Raw genomic sequence first — 23,112 nt, 5'->3', positions numbered from 1 at the left:
CATTCTAGCATTAACGTCCAAATTGGACGAAATTTTAACAATTGGGCTTGATTTATGAAAATTGCAAACTTTAGGGTGTAAATTTTCAAAATTAAGAGTATAGGGACTGAAATGATGTTAACCCCAAATATCAGGAGGGTAAACTAAAATTGATCCTAACATAAACTTAAAGTTATGGGGTTTTGTGGTTTTCATCAATTGAAAAGAGTTGGGTAAGCAAAACCACATTAACAACATTGCCCTGAACATACATGTCATTAACAACAAGGCCATGAATAGAGCTCCAAACCCGAGCCTTGAAAATTTCACACTAAGGTCTCCGCTTTCTTGCCAAATCTTTGGCAATTTTGGAACATTGAGCTCCGATTTCTCTGGCTCTTTCTCTTTCTCTTTTTCTTTCGGTTTTAGCTCTTTAATTTCTTTAGTGTTCTTGCTACTAATCCTTTCATTCATTTCCCTCCTCTTCCCATATACCTTTCACCACCAGCACCAAAATATGCCGGCTACATACCCTCCACCTCCTTACAAGTCATCACCACCTCCGCCACCGCCCAAGCATGTGATACATACTCCATATCACTACAAGTCTCCCCCACCACCCTCACCCTCACCCTTGCCCTCACCCTTGCCCTCACCCTCGCCCTCACCCTCCCCCTCCCCCTCACCTCCACCTCTTTACAAGTCATCACAACCTCTGCCACCGCCCAAGCATGTGATACACCCTCCGTATCACAACAAGTCTCCCCTGCCACCCTCGCCTCCACCTCCTTACAAGTCACCACCACCTCCATACGACTACAAGTCCTCGCCTCCTCCTTCCTCATCACCTCCTCCACCCTACATTTAAAAGTCACCACCACCACCCTCACCCTCACCTCCACCTCCACCTCCATATCACTACAAGTCCCCACCTCCACATTCCCGGTCAGAACCACCTCCACATGTCTACAAGTCTCCCCCTCCACCATCTCCTTCACCTCCTCCTCCTTATATCTACAAGTCTCCTCCTCCCCATACTCACTCTCCTCCCCTACACTACTACAAGTCCCCTCCACCTCCTCACCACTACTAAGCCTATTTACGGTTACAGTTACATAAAACAACATATCTGCTGTACAACATGCACTCGGTGAATTACTTATTTAAATAAATGAAAGCGAAGCAAATGAATCTTTTTGTGTACTCGTGTACTTGTTTCATGCTTGATTGTTACATATGATCCCTGGGTTTCTAATGCTTGATTAATTATTGATAAAGTACAAATGAACAGTATTGCATCCTCCGATTCTCTACAATTCATAACAAATATGTTTTACCTAGGTAGAGGCCATATATATTGGAAGTTATCAACTAAAAACAAACATTAATTAATGGATCGATAACATGTATCTGGAAAAACAATTTTCGCTAGCTCACTATAGTTTAGTCGACCCTCAGAGTTGGGCGGTTGATGGCCTCATTGATCGTACGTGGAGTTGATGACGCCGGTCGAGTAGCTCTCCTAGTTCTTCTAGGAGGTTCCAAGAATAGTCTATTTTTGACCATTCATACAAGTCATATCGATATTTGATAATTGAAGTGTAGGTGGGTATATAAACATATATATTCTTAATACATGGAAATATATACATGGACGTTTTGTGATAGATTAATACATAAGCTAGCATGTGTAATTCAATTACAGAAGTCCAGCAGCAGCTGGATACAAAAACACTAGCTACACTCATATGAAGGTAAACGTTACATGTGCGTACTCCCAGGATCCGTCGTGATCGAAGCCAAGATCGATCGATCGATGCCTTGTATGTTTTCGGTCAGGGACGTAGCCAGCATAAGGCCAGGAGGTTCAACTGACCCTTCTCAACTTGTTACATGTTGCTGATTTGTTGAAATTTTCTTACTTTTCAATACTTGTAGTATATATCATTACACATATAATTGACCCCATGACAACATCGAAAAATAGAAGCCAAACCAATTTACCTGCATTTTTTCTAAATTCTCAACTCAAAAGAATACTATATATATTTGTTGGCCTTACATCATATTATATTTTCTTTTTATTTTCTTCTTCTTATGCTCAGCCTTAATTAGTATTATTTCTTTTTTGTTAATGGAAGACTACCGATTGCCCGTAACCACGGATTTAATTTCCCATAATGTCTTGTAATAAGATTTACTTCGTAGTTTACATGGTTAGTCCAATTAGGCGTTAGTTTCAGTTTTTACCATGCATCATAAACATTTTGGGATTAAGTTATATAGTATATCGATCATACACTATTTGCAATTTACTATAAATCTCACAACCTAATTTTAGAATAATTTTCATGCTAAATATAAGGTATTTATATTTTGACCCTCTTATAAAGGATTTTTGGCTACGCCACTGTTTTCGGTATTGGAAAGTGGAAATTAATTAACCTAGTTTATTTTTTATTTAATCAAATGAGAAGCTACTTATATATAGTAATTAGAGCAAGAGCTAATACGAATGTTTAATACAACCAGAGATTTGAAATGGTTCGCAGTACCAAGTTAATTAGCTCAAATTAACTCTACAAGAACCATTAATTATTCTTTGTAGAATAACTTGTAACGGCTACAAGCCCGCAACGGTTTTAGTTCGGAGCTAGGAATTATTGTGAATAATTGTTGGCTTCATTGTATGCTTCAATGTATGCGACATGCATGTTATAACTTGACAAATTAGCATAAAAAATAAAAATAAAAAAAGCTTGAAAAATTAGCTGCATGTTTATGTGTTTGGAAGAAACCCTAGCTAGCTATAAGATTTAATTTTTAGTGTAACACGGAACTTATTACCTACCATGCAGATTGCCCTTTGACTCACCTCCATGCATAAAATAAAAAGATTTAAAATACAAAACTCACTAATTGAAAGAAATACATAGCATACTTTTTTTATTGGCATTTTCAAATTCTACAAATTTCATCAATTGGATGATCAAAAAGAACTTGAAGCTCCATTCCAGCATGTGTTATATATCTTGAAACAATGAACATGTCACGTCCTAAAACGAGTACAGAAATTGCCTAAAATAGGATACCCTTCATCCTTATAAATCACACCTCCTACAAACCAGTCGTGAGAAGATCGAGCGGAAATGGGAGCCTTGGGACAGCCGAGGCCTTCTTGGCTCACTACCATCTTTTATCGTTTGGCATTGTGCTTATTCGCCAGTACCACTGTTCTTGCCAATAATCCTTCCACTTAGTCTTCGCCGTCGCTACCTCACCATGCCACTCAATATCCTCCTCCCGGATACCAATCACCACCACCACCAAAATATGCTGACCACCCTCCTCACTACTCTTTCAAACCACCTCATCACCATCTCCTGACAAAGTATAATGTGATACATTATCCGAACTATCATCACGAATCTCCCCCGTCACCCTCACTCACACCTCAACCTCCATCTCCTTCGCCACCGCCACCATATGTTTACAAGTCTCCTCCACCCCCATCACCTTCACCGCCTCCACCCACCCCTTCCTCACCCCCTCCTTATCCTCTACCTCCACCTGCCTATGTTTACAAGTCTCCACCCCACCATCACCATCACCGCCTCCACCATATGTCAACAAGTCACCACCTCCTCCTCCTCCTTCATTATCTCCTTCTCCATTACCCCCTCCACCATATGTCTACAAGTTTCCACCTCCTCCTTCTCCATGACCACCTCTTCCATACGCCTACCAATACGTCACCACCACCACCCTCATCATCACCTCCACCGTACCAATAACTTGTCTTCATATTACTTTGTGTTTTCATCTTAGCTAGCTATACCATTTTAGTTTCTCTAGGTTCGTCTCTCTCCAAGGACGGAAGCACAGCAAGGGCTGTATGAGCTACAGCCCAACCGAAAATTAGGCCGAAAACCCCTAGGTATATATATATATCACAGCCCAGCCCAGCCCAATAAAAAAAAATTATACCCTTATGTACAGATGGACAAAGCATATTGCTTCCCTAATTCCCTTGCTCATCAGTCAATCCCTGCTCATCTCCTCCAGTCCTCCTCCGTCGATCGCAGGTAATCAATCCCAAACTTGGATTTAATTGCATCTCTGGCTTGCTTCTTATTTGTTACCCTAATTGATCAATCAAGGGAGCTTTGCCGTTGTCGTTGTTTGGGGAAGAGGAGGAGGAGAGAGACAAGCAGGCGAGTCAGGATTTGACCGGGTTGACTGAGAATGAGGGATTTGGGAGAAAGGAGTCGAATTTGAATGTGAAGAAGGGTGGGATTGATGATTTGATATCCAATTTGTATGTTCAGAACGGGTCGGGTCCGAATTCGGGTTCGGGTGGTGGTTTGATTGGGAGGAGTAATGGGAATGGTGTTGATTTGAAATTTGAGGGTGTAGATATAAATGGGAGCTCGAATTCGAGTGGGGCAAAGTTGAATGAGGAAGAAGGGAATGGGGATTTTGATGAGGAGGATGATGATGGATGGGAATTCAAGGCAGCAAAGCCAGAGCAAAGGGGTGGAAATGAGAATTCAAAGGTAAAGGTGGTTCCTTTTTCGTGTTTTTGATTTATTAATGTTTATGATCTGCATGTGGTTGCTAATTAGATGAACATTGGAATGATCTTAGGAACAATTTTTGTGAATTTTGTTTGTGTTATGCTGGACATGAAGTGGAGCACTAGAAAAGCTATGATCTTCGCTACTGTTTTTGTTTATTAATTAAGCTTTATTATTATTTGTTTCACAGGAACAAGGGGTTGTGGAAGTAGTAGAGGTGAGAGCAGAATCAAGTACATTCGTTAACGGAGGAATCCTAGTGGGTATTGTTTATTGTTAGATACTTAGATTACTTATGAATGTTTTCATGCATATATGCCATTTTCCAATTTGCTTGAAGAATCTAGCGCCAATTAGCTAATGTAACAGTTCTATATTTTGTAAGTGTGCTGCGTGAAAATTAGCCCAACCCAATTTCAATTCCTGGTTCCGTCCCTGTCTCTCTATATATATATAGAAACCGAGATGTGTTTGCGAATAATATTATGGATTTACAGAACCCTTATGTTGTAACGAATCAATTTAAAGATATGAAAGCGAAGAACATCATTTTGTCTATTTACTTGTATGAAAAAGCTAATAGGATCAGCTCGATCACTAATTACTTGACGACTTTACTTGACTTATGATGTTATGTTGGTTGTATTAGAGTTTTCGTTGGAAGTTGCTCCATTTAGACAATGTGTAACGAGACCTGTATCCCTTGTTGCACTGGCACTGACACTGACACGGTGCAACACGGAAATTTTCAAAAACATAAGATTCGACACGGCTTGGACATTACAAATAATTAATATATCTATATATTTTTAATACATAAAAGAATTACTAAAAATATGAAATATCATTAATTTATTAGCCAAAAGATCCTAATTTTGTCTTTTAATAAACACAGTATAAACTCAAAGCACCAAAATCCTTCACTCTCTTCCTTGGCGTTCCAGTTGCTCCAGTCCTCTGTCCAACTAATGGCGTAAACTAGCTACATATGATACTTCACATCTCTTATTCTCCTAATTCTTCCCCATTAAAAATTTCCAAAACCCAGAAATATCATTAACTTTCCTCAAACATATATAAGACTCCAAAAACATAAATCCCCACCAGCCAGAATCCCTTTTCTCTATGTTTAATTTAATTCTTTCCAAAATTTTCACCTCTTCTTCTTCTCCAGTCCTCGCTCTCACTAATGCACACATTTATCAATGGCCAAAGAGAAGCAACAGAAAGGAGAGAAAAAACTGAATTTTTTGGTGTTGCTATAGTTTAGATTTTGGGTATTATTTTTATTTTTATTTTTTTAAAATAACAATTGATGACGTGACGTGTCGAAAGGTGACATGATGTGTCGGTCAAAGTGTCAGGGTGCACGTGTGTCCAAAAAGTCAACATTTTTCGACACGCCATATGGTGTGTCGGATACGTGTCGGACACTCCGACACTCCACTGGTATGAAGTGTCGATACAACATAGCTTGTATCTTTATTAAATTAAAAAAAGGACAACAAAATGACGATATCATTTTGAAAGCATGGTGTTAAGGTAAGATTTTTTTTTTTTTAGAAAAATAGTTTTCACTGAATCATTAACCATTACAATCATTTCGAATGACGTGCCTTACAAACACGGGAGCTATGACGAACCATAGTTGACTATCATTATTTCTCAAAGCATACGAGCTAGGCTAAGAGCAAGTCCACCCCATGCCCTTTTAAAGACCCAGGCTTTCATCCACGTCAGCCTCATGACCCAGCCATGAAAAACTAAAGTCCACCCGTAAAAAAAAAAACACCCAAACGACCATTGGGCCTTCCCCTAGGTCATGGGTCTGACCCAGGCATTCATTTTTCATGACCCAGGCCTTCCCTTCCACCTCAACACACTCCTCCCACGTGGCTGACGTCAGCCAAGTTCAGCAGCTGGACCCCCTACAACTAACTCGAGTAGTGAAGCGCGTACACCCTACGGACGAATCACAGAAGACCACCTGCGTTTTTGTCGCCATGTGGCCCTGGTTTCGTCAGAAGACCCATGCGCTTTTTTGTCGGCTAGCGGCTCCTTTTTTTCGCCTGGGCCACGTGTCAGCTCGGGCGTCGGTTTCCATTTCAAATCCAACGGTCAGTTGATCTGAACCGTTGGTTATAATTAAAGAAGAAGATCAACGGTATTCAATTATACATCAATATGTTACCGTTGTGTTCCAACGGTTTAATTTGAATTTTTTTTTTTTATAAAAAACCCAACGGCTAAGTTACCCACTTAAAAAAAAAAAAACTCTATATATATCACCATTTAATTTACATCTCACCCAACAAAAATTTCTTAGTTCCATAGAAAACATTTTTCATATCTCTACCATCTCACAATTCATCTCTTTCTTTGACCGCAATGGATAATTTGTGGGAAATGATCCGCAAGTCATAAGAAGAAGATGATGAAGATGACTTGGCGACAAGCGCCACGGTTATTGCAGCAATGGCTCATCAGAAAGCTCAAAACCAACCTCCGCATCGCGGTTCTCTTCCCGGTCGACGTCCAAACCAACCTCGAGAAAGGGGGGACAGAGGTAAAGGTATGCTCAAGACTATTTTGTTGAACGTCCTATTTTCAGTGACGAGGAATTTCGAGTTCGATATAGGATGAGTCATAAGGTGTTCAACCGAATATGTGATGGCCTTTGCAACTACGATCAATATTTTATCCAAAAGTCAGATGCTCTGAAGAAAGTCGGTCTACTTCCTGAGCAGAAGATGACGTCTTCTTTGCGGATGCTTGCGTACGGTGCTGCGGCAGATCAATGTGCGGAGTATTATCGAATGACAAAGTCCACCTCTATCGAGTGCCTCTAACGATTTACAAGAGGAATCGTTGCTCTTTACTCAGCAGAGTACCTTTGAGCTCCTACTCTGGCCGATCTTAAAAGACTTCTTGCTAAAGGTGAAAGATGAGGTTTTCCAGGGATGATTGGGAGCATCGACTGCATGCACTGGCAATGGAAGAATTGTCGAACTGCTTGGGCTGGTGAATATAGTGGGAGAAAGAAAATCCCTACTATAATTCTTGAAGCGGTCGCATCTTACGACACTTGGATATGACACGCCTTTTTTGGAATGCCCGGGGCATGCAACGACCTCAACGTCCTAGCAAAGTCCCCATTGTTTGACGAGCTTACTGCCGGTCGAGCACCAAATATCCAATTCCAAGTGAACAATAGAGTTCATAAATTGGGTTACTATCTCGCCGATGGAATATATCCAAGGTGGGCGACTTTCGTGAAGACCATTCCAAACCTCACACGGCCCAAGGAAATTACATTTGCCAAGGCTCAAGAGGGATACAGGAAAGATGTGGAGATGTGTTTTGGTATTTTACAAGCACGCTTCGGTATTGTTAGAGGAGCTGCTCGGGGGTGGGATAAAGAGGATCTCCGATATATCATGTTGGCTTGTATTATCTTACACAACATGATAGTTGAGGACAAATGCCCTGAAGATACCGATGAGGATTTAGAGTCTGACGAAGAAGAGGAGAACAATATGAGGCCAAGGATAGCAGAAGTTTGGGATGGACCTACTGGGCAAGATTTTGAGGAAGTTGGTAGAGATGCTCATACTTTTGAAGGTTTCATGGAGCGGTACAATGAAATTAGAAATCAGTACGATCACTTAAACCTTCAAGAAGATCTTATCGAGCATTTATGGGAAGTGCAAGACAATATGGATATCTAGATTGCGGTTTGTATTATGTTATGTTTGTGTTATTTTTAAATAATTGTATTTTATTTTTTTTAGGCTTGGCATGTCATTTTAAGTCATGAAATAAATATTTAATTTCAATATGTCATTTTGTTTATTTAATCATAATTTTATTAATATATAAAATTATTATTCACATTCAAAATACATAATATAAAATTTAATAAACAGTCATTGCCACATGGCGACCCAGAAACAGAAATCGTAAGTGGAAACTGTAGCTCAAAATCACTGCCATGTGGCGACCCAGGTCTCGCCCATGACCCAGGCCTTCCCAGGGGGTGGGAGTGAGCTCCTCCATTTGCCTTTCTGGATGAAATTAAAATGATTCTTCCAGAAATTAAAATGATTCTGTAGCGGCACTTGAAATAGTCTATGTTTGTGAAGAAGATGCATTAGGTCAGATTTGGTTTTCAGTGAAGAAGATGATGCAGCTTATATCGAAGTGTTTGAGGGAAAAAAAAAGGAAGCTGGCTTGTGCAATTTAAAATTAAGATTAATGTTAATGCCCTGGTCATTAGGAAACTGTCACATAAGGTATATGAATGAGAACTCGGTTCTTCCCTTATTATAGTCCTACATCAACACAAGATGAATAGTATTGGAAGCAGAATGACCCTATCAATTACACGACCTAAACGCCGAAAGGAGACTTCTTCCCCGAATTCACACTTAAAAGATCCAAATAGACAGAAGATATTGTTTCTTGCTATAAAAAGATTGTAGCTGCAACTGAAACAAACAAAACGACCAAGTCTACTCTGCCTTCTGATGTCTTTACGTATCAAAGAATAAAGAAGATGATGATGACAACAATAATACTATGAAATAACTGAGAAAGGGAGAGAAATTGATGGCTTACATGTACAGAATCATTTTGCCGGAATGAAGTTTATTTGAACCACTGTCCCTATATTATTGACGATCGTTTCATGATCGTCATCATGATGGATCAGAGCTGTGTGGTGGTATTTTTAATTTTACAGAAGATGTAATTTGTTACATATTGAGGGGTATTCCGAGTCCTATCGGTAGTATAGCCCTAAGTAAAGAAAAGCAGCAACTTGCAATCATACACTAAGATTTGCGCGAAAATCCGAGCTAGCAAATGCTGATGTAAATTCATCGAAACAAGCCATCCGTATACGTTCTGGTGTTGCTGGATTATCAAGTGGAAACCACTCATTACACCCTACGTCAGCTCTCGCAGCTATAATGGCATCTTTGATGGCAAAAAACACCGCTGATGCCAAGAAAAATGGGGGCTCACCAACAGCTTTAGATGAGTGGATGGCCTTTACATTAGGATGTCCCTGTGTCAATCAGCAAAACGTAAACAGGTCAGGTTTGTTGCTTTAGATTTAAAAACAAGTCATCAACTTAAGCTCGCAAGCCAAAATAGATCCCATTTCTAAAATTTAAAATGTAGATGAAGATGGTGCACTATAGAACCAACAATGATGTACTATTGAATTCAGGTTTCCCTGTTTCAATTCATTAAACAGAAATAGCTATATTAGCCACCGAAAAACATAGAAAACTACTCCATTTGATCAAAAACAGAAAAGACTGTACTCCCAATTTTCTATTTGACAACCAGAAGAACAAGAGGGACAGAGAGACAAAGAGGTTCAAAGAATCAAAGTTCTACACTTCTAACAATACTGCAAGACCATTTCTCTCAGGAGACTGCAGGTACAGAATAATTTAAAACACAATCTCACATCAAATACCCATTATAGTATGCAGTAAGTTCCCATTGGCTTAATTAATGCGTTCCAATAAAAAACCTGTTGCCTATGCTCCCAATTTGACCGGTCCACAAACAGTGGCATACAGATATTAAGGCCAAAATCTGCCACTAAATTGGAGTGATTGAGTGTATCTTGTTCTGGAATTTTGAACAGCAAGTTTCATAAGGGAGACGCCATTAGAACTCTAACTCACTTTATCTATTCTGGAAGATAGTGATCACAAGTGTTCACTAATACATTATATGGCTTTTGTTAATATGCAAAATTACAACATGCTTCATTGCTTTTTATCCATCACAGATATAATATGTAACTGTCTAACATGCTTTTTAATCAGCGTACCTTCAGAAGTGAAACATTGAACTTGAAGGGAACGTCATTTATGGAAGGAATTTTGTAGCTTCCAGGCCCACAAGTGTAGAGGGAACCTGGTGCAATCCACTTATGAGCAGGATCTCCCCATTTTAGTTCTTCAAGGGCGACCCAACCCAAACCTTGTATAAACGCTCCTTCGATCTATATCAGAACAAAAAGGATTTAGCTATATCTGTGAGAATGAAGATCAAGAAGACTGACACTAACTACATATAATACATTTACCAAAAGTTCTACTTACCCCCTTTTCCCCGTATAATAAATTGACATTATTAAATAGCAGGTTTCTCAGTCACAACCTGCTTTTAATGACACGCTAAATTTTGGAACTAATCTTTCTAGGTTCACCAATATTCCATTAACGTGAGGCTCATGTTTAGGTGTACACTAGAATCTCGATAATTTAATAACCTCGATTAAATAATTCTTTTTGCCGGTCCTAAGGCTATAAATTTATGGAGGTTAACTGTATTTTGTTGATCTTAAGCCCCAAAGATATATTATGTACCAGAGTAAAATAAAAACTCAATTAAATTAAATAATGAATAATAATATTTAATAAATGAGCAAAGAAAACGCAAAATAAAAAATTGACATGTAATAAAAAATGGTTTGTATATCTGGATAAGGGAAAAAAGCACCTGCCCCACGTCAACTGCTGGGTTGAGTGAGTATCCAAGATCCAGGAATATGTTTGCCACCCTAGTGTGGAAATCTCCAGTCAAAGTGTCGATTTCAACCTCGGCAAAAGCAGCCCCATAGGTAAAGTACCTGAATGGTGTGCCTTTACCAGTAGTCCAATCAAAGTCGATCTCAGGTATAATGTAAAATCCATGGGCAGAAAGATCTATCCGGGCCACATAGCATGCACTTGCCAGCTGCAATGGGGAATATGAAGATTGCATAATTGGAATCCATATTTAAGAGTAAAACTGTTCATGGAAAACGAGGCCCACATCCACACCCTCATAGAAATATCACATGAATAAAACACTTCACAATAGAAGACCTATAAGATTTGAAAGAAATTCTTCTCATTTAATCACTGTTCTCCTTCATTAACCTGTTTAACTTTCTTAAGAAGATCATCAATTAAAGTGATCGGAATACTTCACTAAACATTCTTAAGAAACTGAGAGAAGCAACATGTCAATGCATTGGGAGTGGTTATAGATAGTGCACACACAGCACTTGAGAGGTCATCAACATATGGATAAATGTCTAGGAAGAGCATCAACCATGGTTATTACAACAAGAAGGAATCTGTACTCAAGTTTGTGATTGATGAACTCCTACATTGCAGATTTGCATCCCACATTTAAGCATATAATCAGATTTTTCAGAAATCATAACCATACATAAACAACTTTATCTTGATGTTTTTTTTTGGATTAAATTCAATGTGCTACCCTGAACTTTAGGTCACTCATTAGTTCTGTCCCTATTTTTTTTTCTCATCACGTGCACCCTTATACTCTCAAAAATCAATCAAGATTGGAAAAAAATTTCAAAAATTGCTCCAAACATGACGTAAGCCTCTGATGTGGAGGAGACAAAGAGGGCCCACCGTTCAGTTCTTAACCCACATGGAGGGCAAAAACGCTTTTTAAGTCATTTTCTTTTTTCCTAGTTTTTTTAATTTGTCTTCAATTCTTAATTTCTTTTAATTCTTTCTCCCCTCTCTCTCTCTGCGACTTCCCTCCTCAATTTTCTTCAGTTCTTCCCCTTCTGCAAAATCTAACCTAACCCTAGAACTTCAATCTTCACCTTCCCCAAAGGCTCCTACGCCTTCTTCCACCAAACTCAACCACACCCAACACCAAAGCGTCACCAAAATCCCACAATCCCGCCACCACCAAACCCAATTACACCCACCATAAACTCTGCCCAGAACCCCCTTCTTCCCATCACCACCAAATCCAAAATCTAACCCTTATGCAAAATCTCGAAATCCCTAAGGGTGCTATTAAATGTACCCAACAAATGTCTAAATACACCCAACAAATAAAAAATAGTTATTTAATTCCAATGTTACCCTTATTTAATAAATACCCTTCTCGTGTGAAAATGAAGATAACGATTGGGATTCGAGATCCGAGATGGGGACTCAATCCAAATTCGATGCGTTGGTTCAAGCCGAACTGCCACTGGCCCAAGCGATGCCGAAGTACATCTGTAAAGGTGGTCTTCTCCCGGAGGTAATGGCCGCAAGGGCGAGGCGGGAGAGGGTAGGTTCTTTTAGGGTTGAAGGGGAATTGAAGAGTGGGTTTGGGAGTGTGAGATGGGAACAAAGAGGTGCTTGCGGGGTAAGAAAGAGTGTTGAGTGTGGGAGTAGAGAGAGTGGCAGCCATGGTTTACTTTGAATTTGGGTTGGAGAGAAGATAAGAGTGGTGAGAAAGAAGACGAGAGGGACATACAGATTATGAGAGAAAAAAGAGAGAAGGAGAAGAAAAAGAAAAGAAGAAAAAGTGAAATTAAAAGAAAGATTACAAAAAGACGTTTTTGGCCCTCCATGTGGGTTAAAAACTGAACGGTGGACCCTCTTTGTCTCCTCCACGTCAGATGCTTACGTCATGTTTGGAGCAATTTTGAAATTTTGTTCAATCGTGATTGATTTCGAGAGTACAAGGGTACACATGATGAGAAAAAAAGAACAGGGACACAACTGATGAGTGACCTAAAGTTCACGGTAGCATTGAATTTAATCCTTTTTTTCTTTTTTTCATTTACCATCAGCTTTAGTTTATTTCGTGGCATATTACAATTTTTGACAGCTTATATGTAAACCTGAAGATAATTGTTTCTTTAATGCTCTTCTCTCAAAGAAAGGAATCATAAACTATGATAAAAGAGATTACCTCAGCAAAAGAGCTGAAATTGTGTTGTGAAGCAATAGGTTCCATGCGTGCCTTGATTTGCTCACATGCATCCAAGACTGCAGCTCCATACATGTCAGAACTTGCAGAAGCTGCTGTTGGGGAAGCATTAGGCACCTAATTAGGCAGCAAACGTGACAAAAGATCACAAAAACATCTAATACAAACAGAATATGCATCCAAATGAGTTTACATGACCAGAGAATATGATTAACATATTATTATGGAGCAGCTGTCTTAATTGTTTTCCAGCAAGAATTTGACACCCACTTAATAGATGTGTTTTCAGAATATAGTGTGCCTGATCTTATTTCAACATACCAGCACATTCTAATAATATTTTTGTATTGAACTTAGAGCGTGCAATAAATTTAAATGTGGGAAGAAGAACAACCACATGGTAGATTGGTTGACATATATGCTTCTCAACCAATACAGAAAAATTTATGGGATTGCATTAGTTTTTTTTTGTTTGGGACGAATGATTGAATTAGGTTTGTTGGTAAAAATTTGTGGTCTGTTGGGAGGGGAGGGCGGGGTGGTGGTGGGGCGGGGCGATGCACGAGATGGGTGGAACAGAAAGTCCCTTTTTCTTTTCAATATACACTGTCAGGTTCCGCTTACCTTGTCGGTACTTGTCTCTGATATGAAGACAGAACTGAGAGGAATATTGAAGGCAGAAGCAGCCACCTGAGCAACTTTTGTATGCAGACCTTGCCCCATCTCAACACCTCCATGTGAGACTAGAACAGTTCCATCTGTGTAGACATGAACAAGAGCACCTGCCTAAGAGTCATTAGATATTAGATAATATATATAATCAGGTTTCCAATACCACAAGGTAGCAGATAAGAAATGAAAAATAAATAAGAGTCATTAGATATTAGATAATATATATATATATATATATATCAGGTTTCCAATACCACAAGGTAGCAGATAAGAAATGAAAAATAAATTATAAGATAACTTTTATTTTTTAAACTACCAAAAAACTCATGGGCTCAATTTGGACTGAAAAAAAAAGTACCAGCATGCAAAATTACTTATTTGGGTAACAGACGGGTTTGCTTTGGAATTATGTATTTGGGACTTAGAATTACAACTTGGATGAATCGCTAATCTCATAACAGGTTAAGGAAAGAAAATCCATTTAAAACATCTGGTGTCATACAACTTATACTAAGCTCATAGACTATCTTTTAATTACGAAAGCTTGAAGTTTGTAGCTTGTTATTGAGGTTCACATACGAAAAAATCATGTGTGTAATGCCCAAATTAAAAGGTTAAACAGAGAAAAATAATTACGATCTAGAACGATCCCACCAACACATTCCAAGTCCATTACCTGGTTCATGAGCTTTAATGTAAATGATATGCCAAACTTTGTTGGTATCATGGCTACACCACGCTTCCGCCACCGATTACGAGTATTATACTGGAGAACTTCATTGCGAGCCTTTGAAAATTCACAAGATAGTTTTAGTTCGTTCCAAAGCGGGGCCAGTGTACAATGTTCAAGTTGTTGACCATAATGCAATATCGACCCTTCACCTTGAAAATTAATTTCCTGAAAGGGAATCAAATCACAAGCACACATAAGCGAATATAGCAGTTATAATCTGAAGGCCCAACTTGAACATAAGGACTACTTGCTCACAGAAAAGTTTTAACTTACTCTTATCTCTTCTGGGCTTTTCTTCTGTTCTACAGCAATTCTTTGGATCCAGTTTTCAGCAATAATCATCCCTTGAGGACCACCAAATCCTCGGAAAGCAGTGTTACTGGGTATATTAGTGAAGCAAACTCTTCCCACAATTCTCACATTTGGAATCTCATAGACATTATCTGAGTGAAACATAGCACGCTCAAGAACGGGAAGGGACAAGTCTAGAGAATTTCCAGCACTATTGTAGATGTGAAGATCCAATGCCAATACCTTTCCCTCATTCGTGAAGCCCACCTATACAAATAAGCTATAATTATTACTTATTTTCTACACCAATATACAATACGCGAAGGAAATAATGAAGCATATCATATATCTCCCCCACACTCTTGGAGACATTCTCCTTGCATAAATAAGCCTAAAAGAGATTATACAATTTTCGCTACAAGATGGTAAGTGGCCAAACTGTAATTGGGAAACCAATCTTAATCTCTATTTGAGCTCGTCTTGTATATGAAAAAAAAAATTGTATAACAACTAGGTCAGAGTTTGCGAAATTAAAGAACAAGACATAAGTTTTCCCCCAAAAAAAATAGAAAAAAAAGAACTGACATATATTCTGAATATTCAAAAACAAGAATCAATAACAGTATCATAAGTACCTTGTATTTTCCAAGAAAGCTATGGCGCTGCCCAGTTATCATCATGTCTGTATCACGGTCTAATGTAATTTTGACTGGTCGATTTAATAGAAATGAAGGAACAGAAGCTGCAGCAGCAATGAAACATGATCTTGTCTCCTTTCCGCCAAAACCACCACCAATACGCTTTGTTTTACAAACTACTTTTGACATTGGAAGACCAAGAACATGAGATACGTACTTCTGGTGCTTCTGAGGAGCCTGCACATTGATAATTTCATGTTACATGTCCACAAAAACTGAAGTTCTAAAGTAATGTCATAGACATATGCTTAACTCTAACAAACTTGCGGACAAAAGTGTTCAATCATCACAGCATTCTGTAATATATGCAATCACCAACAAGTATTTAAGATGTGATTAACAACATGAAGAGAAAGGGGATTAAGGATGTGATTAATTCATATACTTTTGTCTTTTTCTGTATACAAAATAAACTATATTAAAGAAGAAACAAAGTAGATATGTCTTCATAGCTATGGTTAAGGCTTATTTTAAATAAACTGGGAGAATTTGGTGGCAGTTGTAAGAAAGATGGTCTTGTACTAGACTTGGTGTGATTGGATTACTAGCTATATTTCCACTCACTTGGTTTCGTTTTGATCCTATTGTTAGAATGCAAGCTTATTTACCCCAGAACATGTGTTCAAAGATAGGGAATCTATATATACATGCAGTGAGACAGGCTCCAGATTGGCTATATTGTCTATATTTCTCTTTCCCAGCCCGGAGCAAATCAACAATCAGCACTCTGACAAGTGAATATCTACTCATAAGTCTTTCCAACCGAGAGCTACCAGCAGAACTGGAAATTTATCTGCCCACATTTGATGAACCAGGCCTATATGATAGACAGTAGATGAAACTTTTGATTCAACCAGCTCTACATGATAAACGCTAGTTGAAAATTTTCTGATTGTATTGGACAACCCTGTCATATATAAAATGATGCAAGCAAAAATATTATTGCGGGAATTATAACATACTTGAGTAGATGAGATCATATGAACTTCATTGCCACCATCCATTGTCCATATCACACTGCTATGTGGCTCCAAATAGAAGTGTTCCTGGCCTCCCACTAGAACTTCCCCCTCTATGACCTTGTCACATTGACCTGATTGAAAGCAAAGATCCACATCTCCTTTCCTAAAACACCTCTCAGTATTAGGATGGAAACTATTAGCATTGATAGCATCCTGTATTGATAAGATAGCTGGGAGCTCTTCATACTCAACATGAACTTTTGTTGCTGCTAATTTTGCCTTTTCATGTGTATCTGCAACTACCACTCCTATAACCTGCATCGGATACAGAATAACACCATGGTCAAATACTTCATAATCGAACCCCTAGAAAGAAAATGATGTACCACAACAACAGGCCACAGAAGGAATCACTCCAGCATGCTACAAAAGGAATCAGTTTAGCATGACCAAGTAGCATTTGACTCATGCGAGTCCAACATACTTTCCATGGTATTTCAAAACGAGTCTAACTTTTCGGAGTACTAAAATTATCTTCAGCAGACTGCTATCTATCAAGCAACTGTTCTGACAGCATTCTCGGAAATTCTAACAGAAACTATTATGATTCCCTTAGATCCTGACCCCAAAGAGAGAGAAGAGGAGAGTGAGAGAGAGAGAGAGAGAGAGAGAGAGAGAGAGAGAGATTTGTTAATCATAGTACCTGACCTACACAAGTGACATACTCTGAAGCAAATAGTTCCTCATCAGCAACAACTGGTCCAATTTTATTATCAGCTGGAACATCCTTGGCAAAAAATACGCCTGCAAACCCAGGTGACATCTTTGCTCCTGAATCATCGATTGAAAGAATACGAGCATGAGGTTTTTTGCTCAATACTAAAGCAGCATGCAAACCATTTGGAGGCAATGGTGTATCATCAGCATATTCTGCCTCTCCTGAAACCTAGTAGAAATTTTCATATAGTGTAAACATCATAGTCTATACAACAAAGAGAAACTCATGCACCGTGTACAAATGTAAGATTATAAAGGGAGAAAAAAAAAAAAATCTATGTTGAAACAAGAACAATATCAAAGGAATGAATATTTAAATAGAATCAATATACCAAATGATATAGGATAACAAATATAAATTGCTCTGTCATGATCCTAATTTATACTAAAGGCCTAATAGTCCACCACTAAACTAAATGCTCAATATCACCTTGTTGAGATATAAATCCCACATCGGGAATATGGGATATTGCCTGTGGGTTTATAAGAGTTTGGGTCACTCCACCCATTGCCAATTGGTTTTGGACGTGAACCTCAGACTACTTTATCATGGTATCAGAGCGGGTTAACCCACGTCCACGTGTGAAGCCCAATGGCCACACGAACTCCACGTCACCCAAATGTTGTCCATGTGTATGGCTTGAAAATTCGCCATACGTGTAGGGGCGTGTTGAGATATAAATCCCACATCGGGAATATGAGACCTTGCCTGTCGGTTTATAAGGGTTTAGGCCTCTCCACCCATTGCTAATTGGTTTTGGATGTGAACCCCAGACTACTTTGTTACACCTTACACAGTTACACCTAAAAGTATGCCATTTTGATAAGATGTGGTATACATAAATTTTGGAGATCATGAGCGACCTTCGGCCGTCTCCTTGTAAGACCTTTTTGTTCCAGTCAGTCCTAAGACCTTTTTGTTTATAAGGTTGACTTTTAATGTACTTCTAGAATCCCCTCAAATAAATATTGTTGAGTAATCAAAAGAAATATGAGGTGTTTGCTTGTGCTTTGAAGATCAGATAGCATGATATGCAACTATGCCCGTCTCAGCAATACACAACGTTTTGAATCTTATGAGGAAATTGCTAAGACCAAAAAATTCACATGAAGAAATTCTATACGGGAATCAAGTCCAATACGGTTGCATGCTTCCTCGCATTTGCATTTGCATTTACATTTCAAGAACTACTTATGACTAACCCAACAGCCTTTATATGCACGCACAGTCTAGTAACTTCACTGTTCTAGCCCCTTATACAATATACATTGTTACAATAAACAAGAAAAGGAAAAGGGAAAAAGGAAAAGAAACGAAGTTTGTCAATTTTCAATGTACACATAGAGGGTCCAAAAAACATGTAGATATAAATAATGAGGAACAATAATATTGCCAGCATATGTGGGACATACCTGAAGTTTCGCCGACAGATGAACCTCAGGAGACCCAACAGCTGTCCCATGTTTTGTAATTTCATAGTCTTGAGTTCCTATAACAGATGGCCTGTGAAACGGTTGTATAGCAGAAAGATGAGATAACGGTACACTCCCCTTAAGGCCTTTTTCCCTGTCCAGCTGATGAGAAACCCACAGAAAAAACTTGAAGAAAAAGCTAGCTGTCAAAGACTTACGGAACTCCACCATCCCACCAGGAGCATTATCTCTGAGTATCACATCCTTCTGGAGGACTTTAAGAGCACCCTGCAATAGCTCCTGGTTCCAAATCTTTCCAATGAGGAAGTCTTTTGTTCTTGTAGCAGAAAGAGAGAGTGGAGCTACACCCCCATAAACAATAGATGCATCAGAAACAACAATGTCTTCACCTCTTTCCTCAAGATGAACACGAATTCCAGCATTCACAATTGCAATATCATCATCCCTTCTGTGAGCTTGTTTATATTCTTTCACATACTCAAACGGCTTAGTCCAAGGTAAAAATACAGATAGTAGAATTTCACCACTTCCCAGATCCACCTTACGGTAGCTGAGGAAAAAATTCTCTGCTGGGGTTGTTCTAATGTTCCCTTTGGCATCAATAATTTGAAACTTGGCCCTGGCAGCCATCCAGAGGGGGTTCAAGTCTGAAATTGGACTGGCTGTACAGATATTTCCACCCACACAGGCAACATTTCTTATTTGCATCCCCGCAAACCATTTTAATTGTTCAACAAAAGCCTTACAGGAAGAAGTTTCATGAGCTGCACGTTCTGTTATGACCTTTCTCAAGACTTTAAGTAGTTCAGAAAGTCTTACAACAGAACCTATCTCAATTCCATCATCCTTCACATTCAATATACTGAGTTCAGGTACATGTGTAACAGAAATCAGAACCCTATATTGAATTTTTTTCAACCTCATTTCAATTCCTACCTCAGTATTACCTACCAATAACTTTGCATCTGGGTACTTTTCTTTTAACTCTAGTACTTGCTTAAGTCTCAATGGTCTAAACCATTTTAACCCACTGAATCCATTCAAATTCAAATAAGTTGATTTTCTCAATACCAGCTCAGGAGGAAAAATAAATTCCTTGTCTGTGTATGTGCTTCCATCAACTTCACTATATGAGACAGGTGCATACCTCGTGTCACAAGTACCCGTTTTCTGATGGTTGCTTGATATCTCACTTTTTAATCCACAGGAACAGGGCTTACCAGTTGAAGGGCACACAAATTTACGTCCTTCAAGGCTTAGAGAAGATATGTCAATGTACGGTTTATCATCTGTTTTGGCAAAGACACGAAAAGCATCAACAATTGGTCTGTAACCAGTGCATCGACACAAGTTTCCTGCTAAACACTCTTCAATCTGCTCCTCATTAGGTGGGGTCTGACTCGACCTTAATAATGCATAGACAGACATAACAAAACCCGGTGTGCAAAATCCACATTGTGAGCCATGAGATTGTGCCAATGATGCCTTCATAATATGAAATTGTATTAGGTGAGAATCTTAATAAGGACAACAGTCACTACACTATCGTATAAGAAGCACTCTATGAACCCTAAAGTGTATAATTACTATATGATACTGCAGAAATAGTTAAAAAATCTGTTGGAGCCAAAAATGAATTACCCGGTAGGGTGAGAGGTAGCATTTTTCAGATTCTAGAGTTAATATCTGGAGGAGTGTAGGCTAAAAAGAAGCTAGGGATTTTGATTTGAACAACTTAGCTGCTGTAAATGTTCATAACACCCAGGTCAAATGACATTATTTGACACAGGTGACATTATTTGACCCAGGTCAAATGACATTATTTGACCTCATTGACTTAAAAACCTGAAAAGAAAAACCTTGTTTCCAAAAGTCAAATCATATGAATTGCACCTGATCAACAAGGGTGATTCTATCACACCTTGATTGGCTTTTCATATAACAGGTACACAGTAGAAGGTTCATCTAACTATGTAACTCGATCCCCTTGTATAACAATATCTAATTGTTAGCTATGTATCAAGTAATAAAAATAAGGAAATAAAAGCAATCCTTATGATGAAATAACAGATACAAAGATGGGAGGTGGGGGAGGGGAAAGGAGAAGGAAGCAGCATATATTACTTGAATTGGGTGCAGGCCTTGTTTGTGGTTCCCAAGTCCTTCCACTGTAATTACGTGCATCCCTTCTAAAGAATACAGTGGAGCCAAGCATGCATTAACGGCATAGTGCCTGGAAGAAGAGTATGAATAGTTCAGTTTGATTTGAACGCACAGACTACAATAACAATACAGGTCAACGTGTCTGTTAAATGCAAGTGCAATCATTCACATGTCCATGATTATCAAAGAAAGAGAAACTCACTGGCATTTCTTCAGTTTTTTGTCATATTGTGAAACCATAACAGTACAAGCTCCACAACCACCTTCACCACAACCAAGCTTTGTCCCTGTGAGACCTATATCTTTATTGCCACAAAGCCAATAGAATTTCGGATCAGATTTTCTAGCATAAGGACTGTAAACCTTAGATTTATATCACGTTGAAAAGGGACATGATATAACAAAAAGGAGAACAACATCATAAAAAAAAAAGATGGTATCCGGAGAAAATATATCAACCACTTCGGACATTGAAACCAATCAACTCCATAGTTCAAGAATACTAAACATAATTCCAGGTAAAACCAAACTGTATAACAGTTGAATAATATGACTACCAACCCACACATCTTGACTTCTATTAACTATATGGGCTACAGAGCCATGGAACGACATGACAAATTCTACACAAGTCTTCCTATTTTTGGTAAATGTTCTTATCAAGTAGATCTATCCCCTTCACAAAAATTCCAGGGGAGACAAAAGAGTTGTAAAGAAAACATCAAACTGGTAAATACAGCTCTCATCAATCCAAGTATCCAAGTAGTCGTAACAACTTGTAATGAACTCACAGAAACATCTGCAATCAAAAATAAAACAAACAGGAGAATAACCCAATTTCCAAGTCATTCAATCTTGCACTGAGCAATTGTCATATTATGGACACAACTGAAATTGCGAAAACTCGTTAATATCCAAGAACTAACGAAAACAAAACACAACTTATTAACAAAACAAACAACTATCTACACCACACATTTCGAAGCGGTTCTGCTTCGATGCTCTTCAACACACATGCAAAACAGCATCCACACTATTCACTACTCCTTAACTACACTCTCGTGCTTTCGTGACATAGAAATGAAAGCTTTTGCTCCAACTACTTAAAACCAAGACTTCACCAGATCAAGCATCCACATGCCATCACCAGAAACCCAATGGAATCCAAAAACTAGACAATTCTACATCGAAGAGTAACGAGAAAAAGAGATTAGGGATGAAGCGGAACCTCTGAGGTACTCAAGAAGAGTAAGGTGAGCCAATCCATCAGGCAAGACTCTACGAATTCCGTTGACGTACAAAATGGGTTCTACGTGCTCCAGCTCCTCTTCGCTCTTCAACGATCCCATGATGCTTCTACTTTCCGATCACTTCAGTCGTCTCCAGTTTAAGAGAAGCAAACTCCTACACGCACAAAATTTGATAACCTTTTCAACAATTTGACTCGGTTTAACAAATTTGAATTTTTTTTTTTTTTGGGTTACAAACGGAGGTCTTTTCTTTCTTTCGTTTGAAAGAAAAAAAATTTAAATACACGCTCCTAATTTTTTAATACATATTTTTATTATTTTATATTTCTATTGAGATTTAATAAATAAGCTAAATGACTAAAATAAGTATCTATTATTTAAAAATAAAAATAAAAATTGCGTTAGAAATATTCTTTTCAACATCTTCTACTTAAAATTGTTGAAAACAAGTATTCTTCTCTAATTCCAACTCTTCTCCATAATTTATTTGGGTTGTCTTTTTTCTTCTTCTTCTTTTTTGTTTTTTATTTTTTATCTGTATCAGGTTTAGTTTGATCTTGCATATCATGTTGTCAAGTACTGTATCTTTATCATGACATGTTTTATCGAATAACTAGTTATCTATGTTTAACTAGTTATCTATGTTTAATAGCTATTGTACTTCTACAGTTTTACTAGCTTGTGAATTTTAAAAACTTATATTGGTGATTTGGAGTTGAGATATAACAATAATCATTTGATTATAAATTAAACGATGATAACCAAAAATTTCTAGCAAAAATTAGACGAAATAATATGTAAAAAGAGGTACTAAAT

At 38.3% G+C, this 23,112-nt stretch overlaps 2 protein-coding genes and 1 non-coding gene across 3 annotated transcripts; 2 read left to right on the top strand and 1 right to left on the bottom strand.

The window, feature by feature from the left end:
* The first annotated feature begins 3,977 nt into the window (after positions 1-3,977).
* LOC101299156 lies at positions 3,978-5,067 on the top strand. Its single transcript, XR_184102.1, has 2 exons — positions 3,978-4,535; positions 4,747-5,067. It is a non-coding gene; the product is annotated as an uncharacterized LOC101299156 (transcript).
* A 2,599-nt stretch (positions 5,068-7,666) lies between these two features.
* LOC101298096 lies at positions 7,667-8,284 on the top strand. The gene has a single exon (XM_004293132.1). The coding sequence runs from the start codon at positions 7,667-7,669 to the stop codon at positions 8,282-8,284; it is 618 nt and encodes a 205-aa protein (XP_004293180.1).
* A 635-nt stretch (positions 8,285-8,919) lies between these two features.
* On the bottom strand, positions 8,920-22,440 carry LOC101298861 (xanthine dehydrogenase 1-like). The gene is made up of 14 exons (XM_004291750.1): positions 22,275-22,440; positions 21,249-21,348; positions 21,008-21,116; positions 18,863-20,368; positions 17,376-17,618; positions 16,673-16,987; positions 15,648-15,887; positions 14,995-15,279; positions 14,665-14,886; positions 13,941-14,102; positions 13,299-13,433; positions 11,082-11,318; positions 10,408-10,581; positions 8,920-9,624 (listed from the first exon to the last, which is right to left on the bottom strand). Exons 1-14 carry the CDS (start codon positions 22,393-22,395, stop codon positions 9,382-9,384), a joined length of 4,092 nt encoding a protein of 1,363 aa, XP_004291798.1. The 5' UTR covers positions 22,396-22,440; the 3' UTR covers positions 8,920-9,381.
* Positions 22,441-23,112: the final 672 nt, after the last annotated feature.

Source organism: Fragaria vesca, linkage group LG2 (genome assembly GCF_000184155.1).
Source record: "Fragaria vesca subsp. vesca linkage group LG2, FraVesHawaii_1.0, whole genome shotgun sequence".
NCBI lineage: Eukaryota > Viridiplantae > Streptophyta > Magnoliopsida > Rosales > Rosaceae > Fragaria > Fragaria vesca.
Note: the sequence above shows the minus strand (reverse complement) of the source record. Positions and strands in the feature narration are given on the sequence as shown.

Bases quoted from the DNA above. Each gene is read 5' to 3' on its own strand.
- LOC101298096 (XM_004293132.1), top strand. From the start codon at position 7,667: ATGCCCGGGGCATGCAACGACCTCAACGTCCTAGCAAAGTCCCCATTG.
- LOC101298861 (XM_004291750.1), bottom strand. From the start codon at position 22,395: ATGGGATCGTTGAAGAGCGAAGAGGAGCTGGAGCACGTAGAACCCATT. The intron at 15,888-16,672 runs GTATGTTATAAT...ATCAATGTGCAG, and splicing joins ATATGATCTCATCTACTCAA to GCTCCTCAGAAGCACCAGAA. The intron at 13,434-13,940 runs GTAAGCGGAACC...CTGCCTAATTAG, and splicing joins CAGAGACAAGTACCGACAAG to GTGCCTAATGCTTCCCCAAC.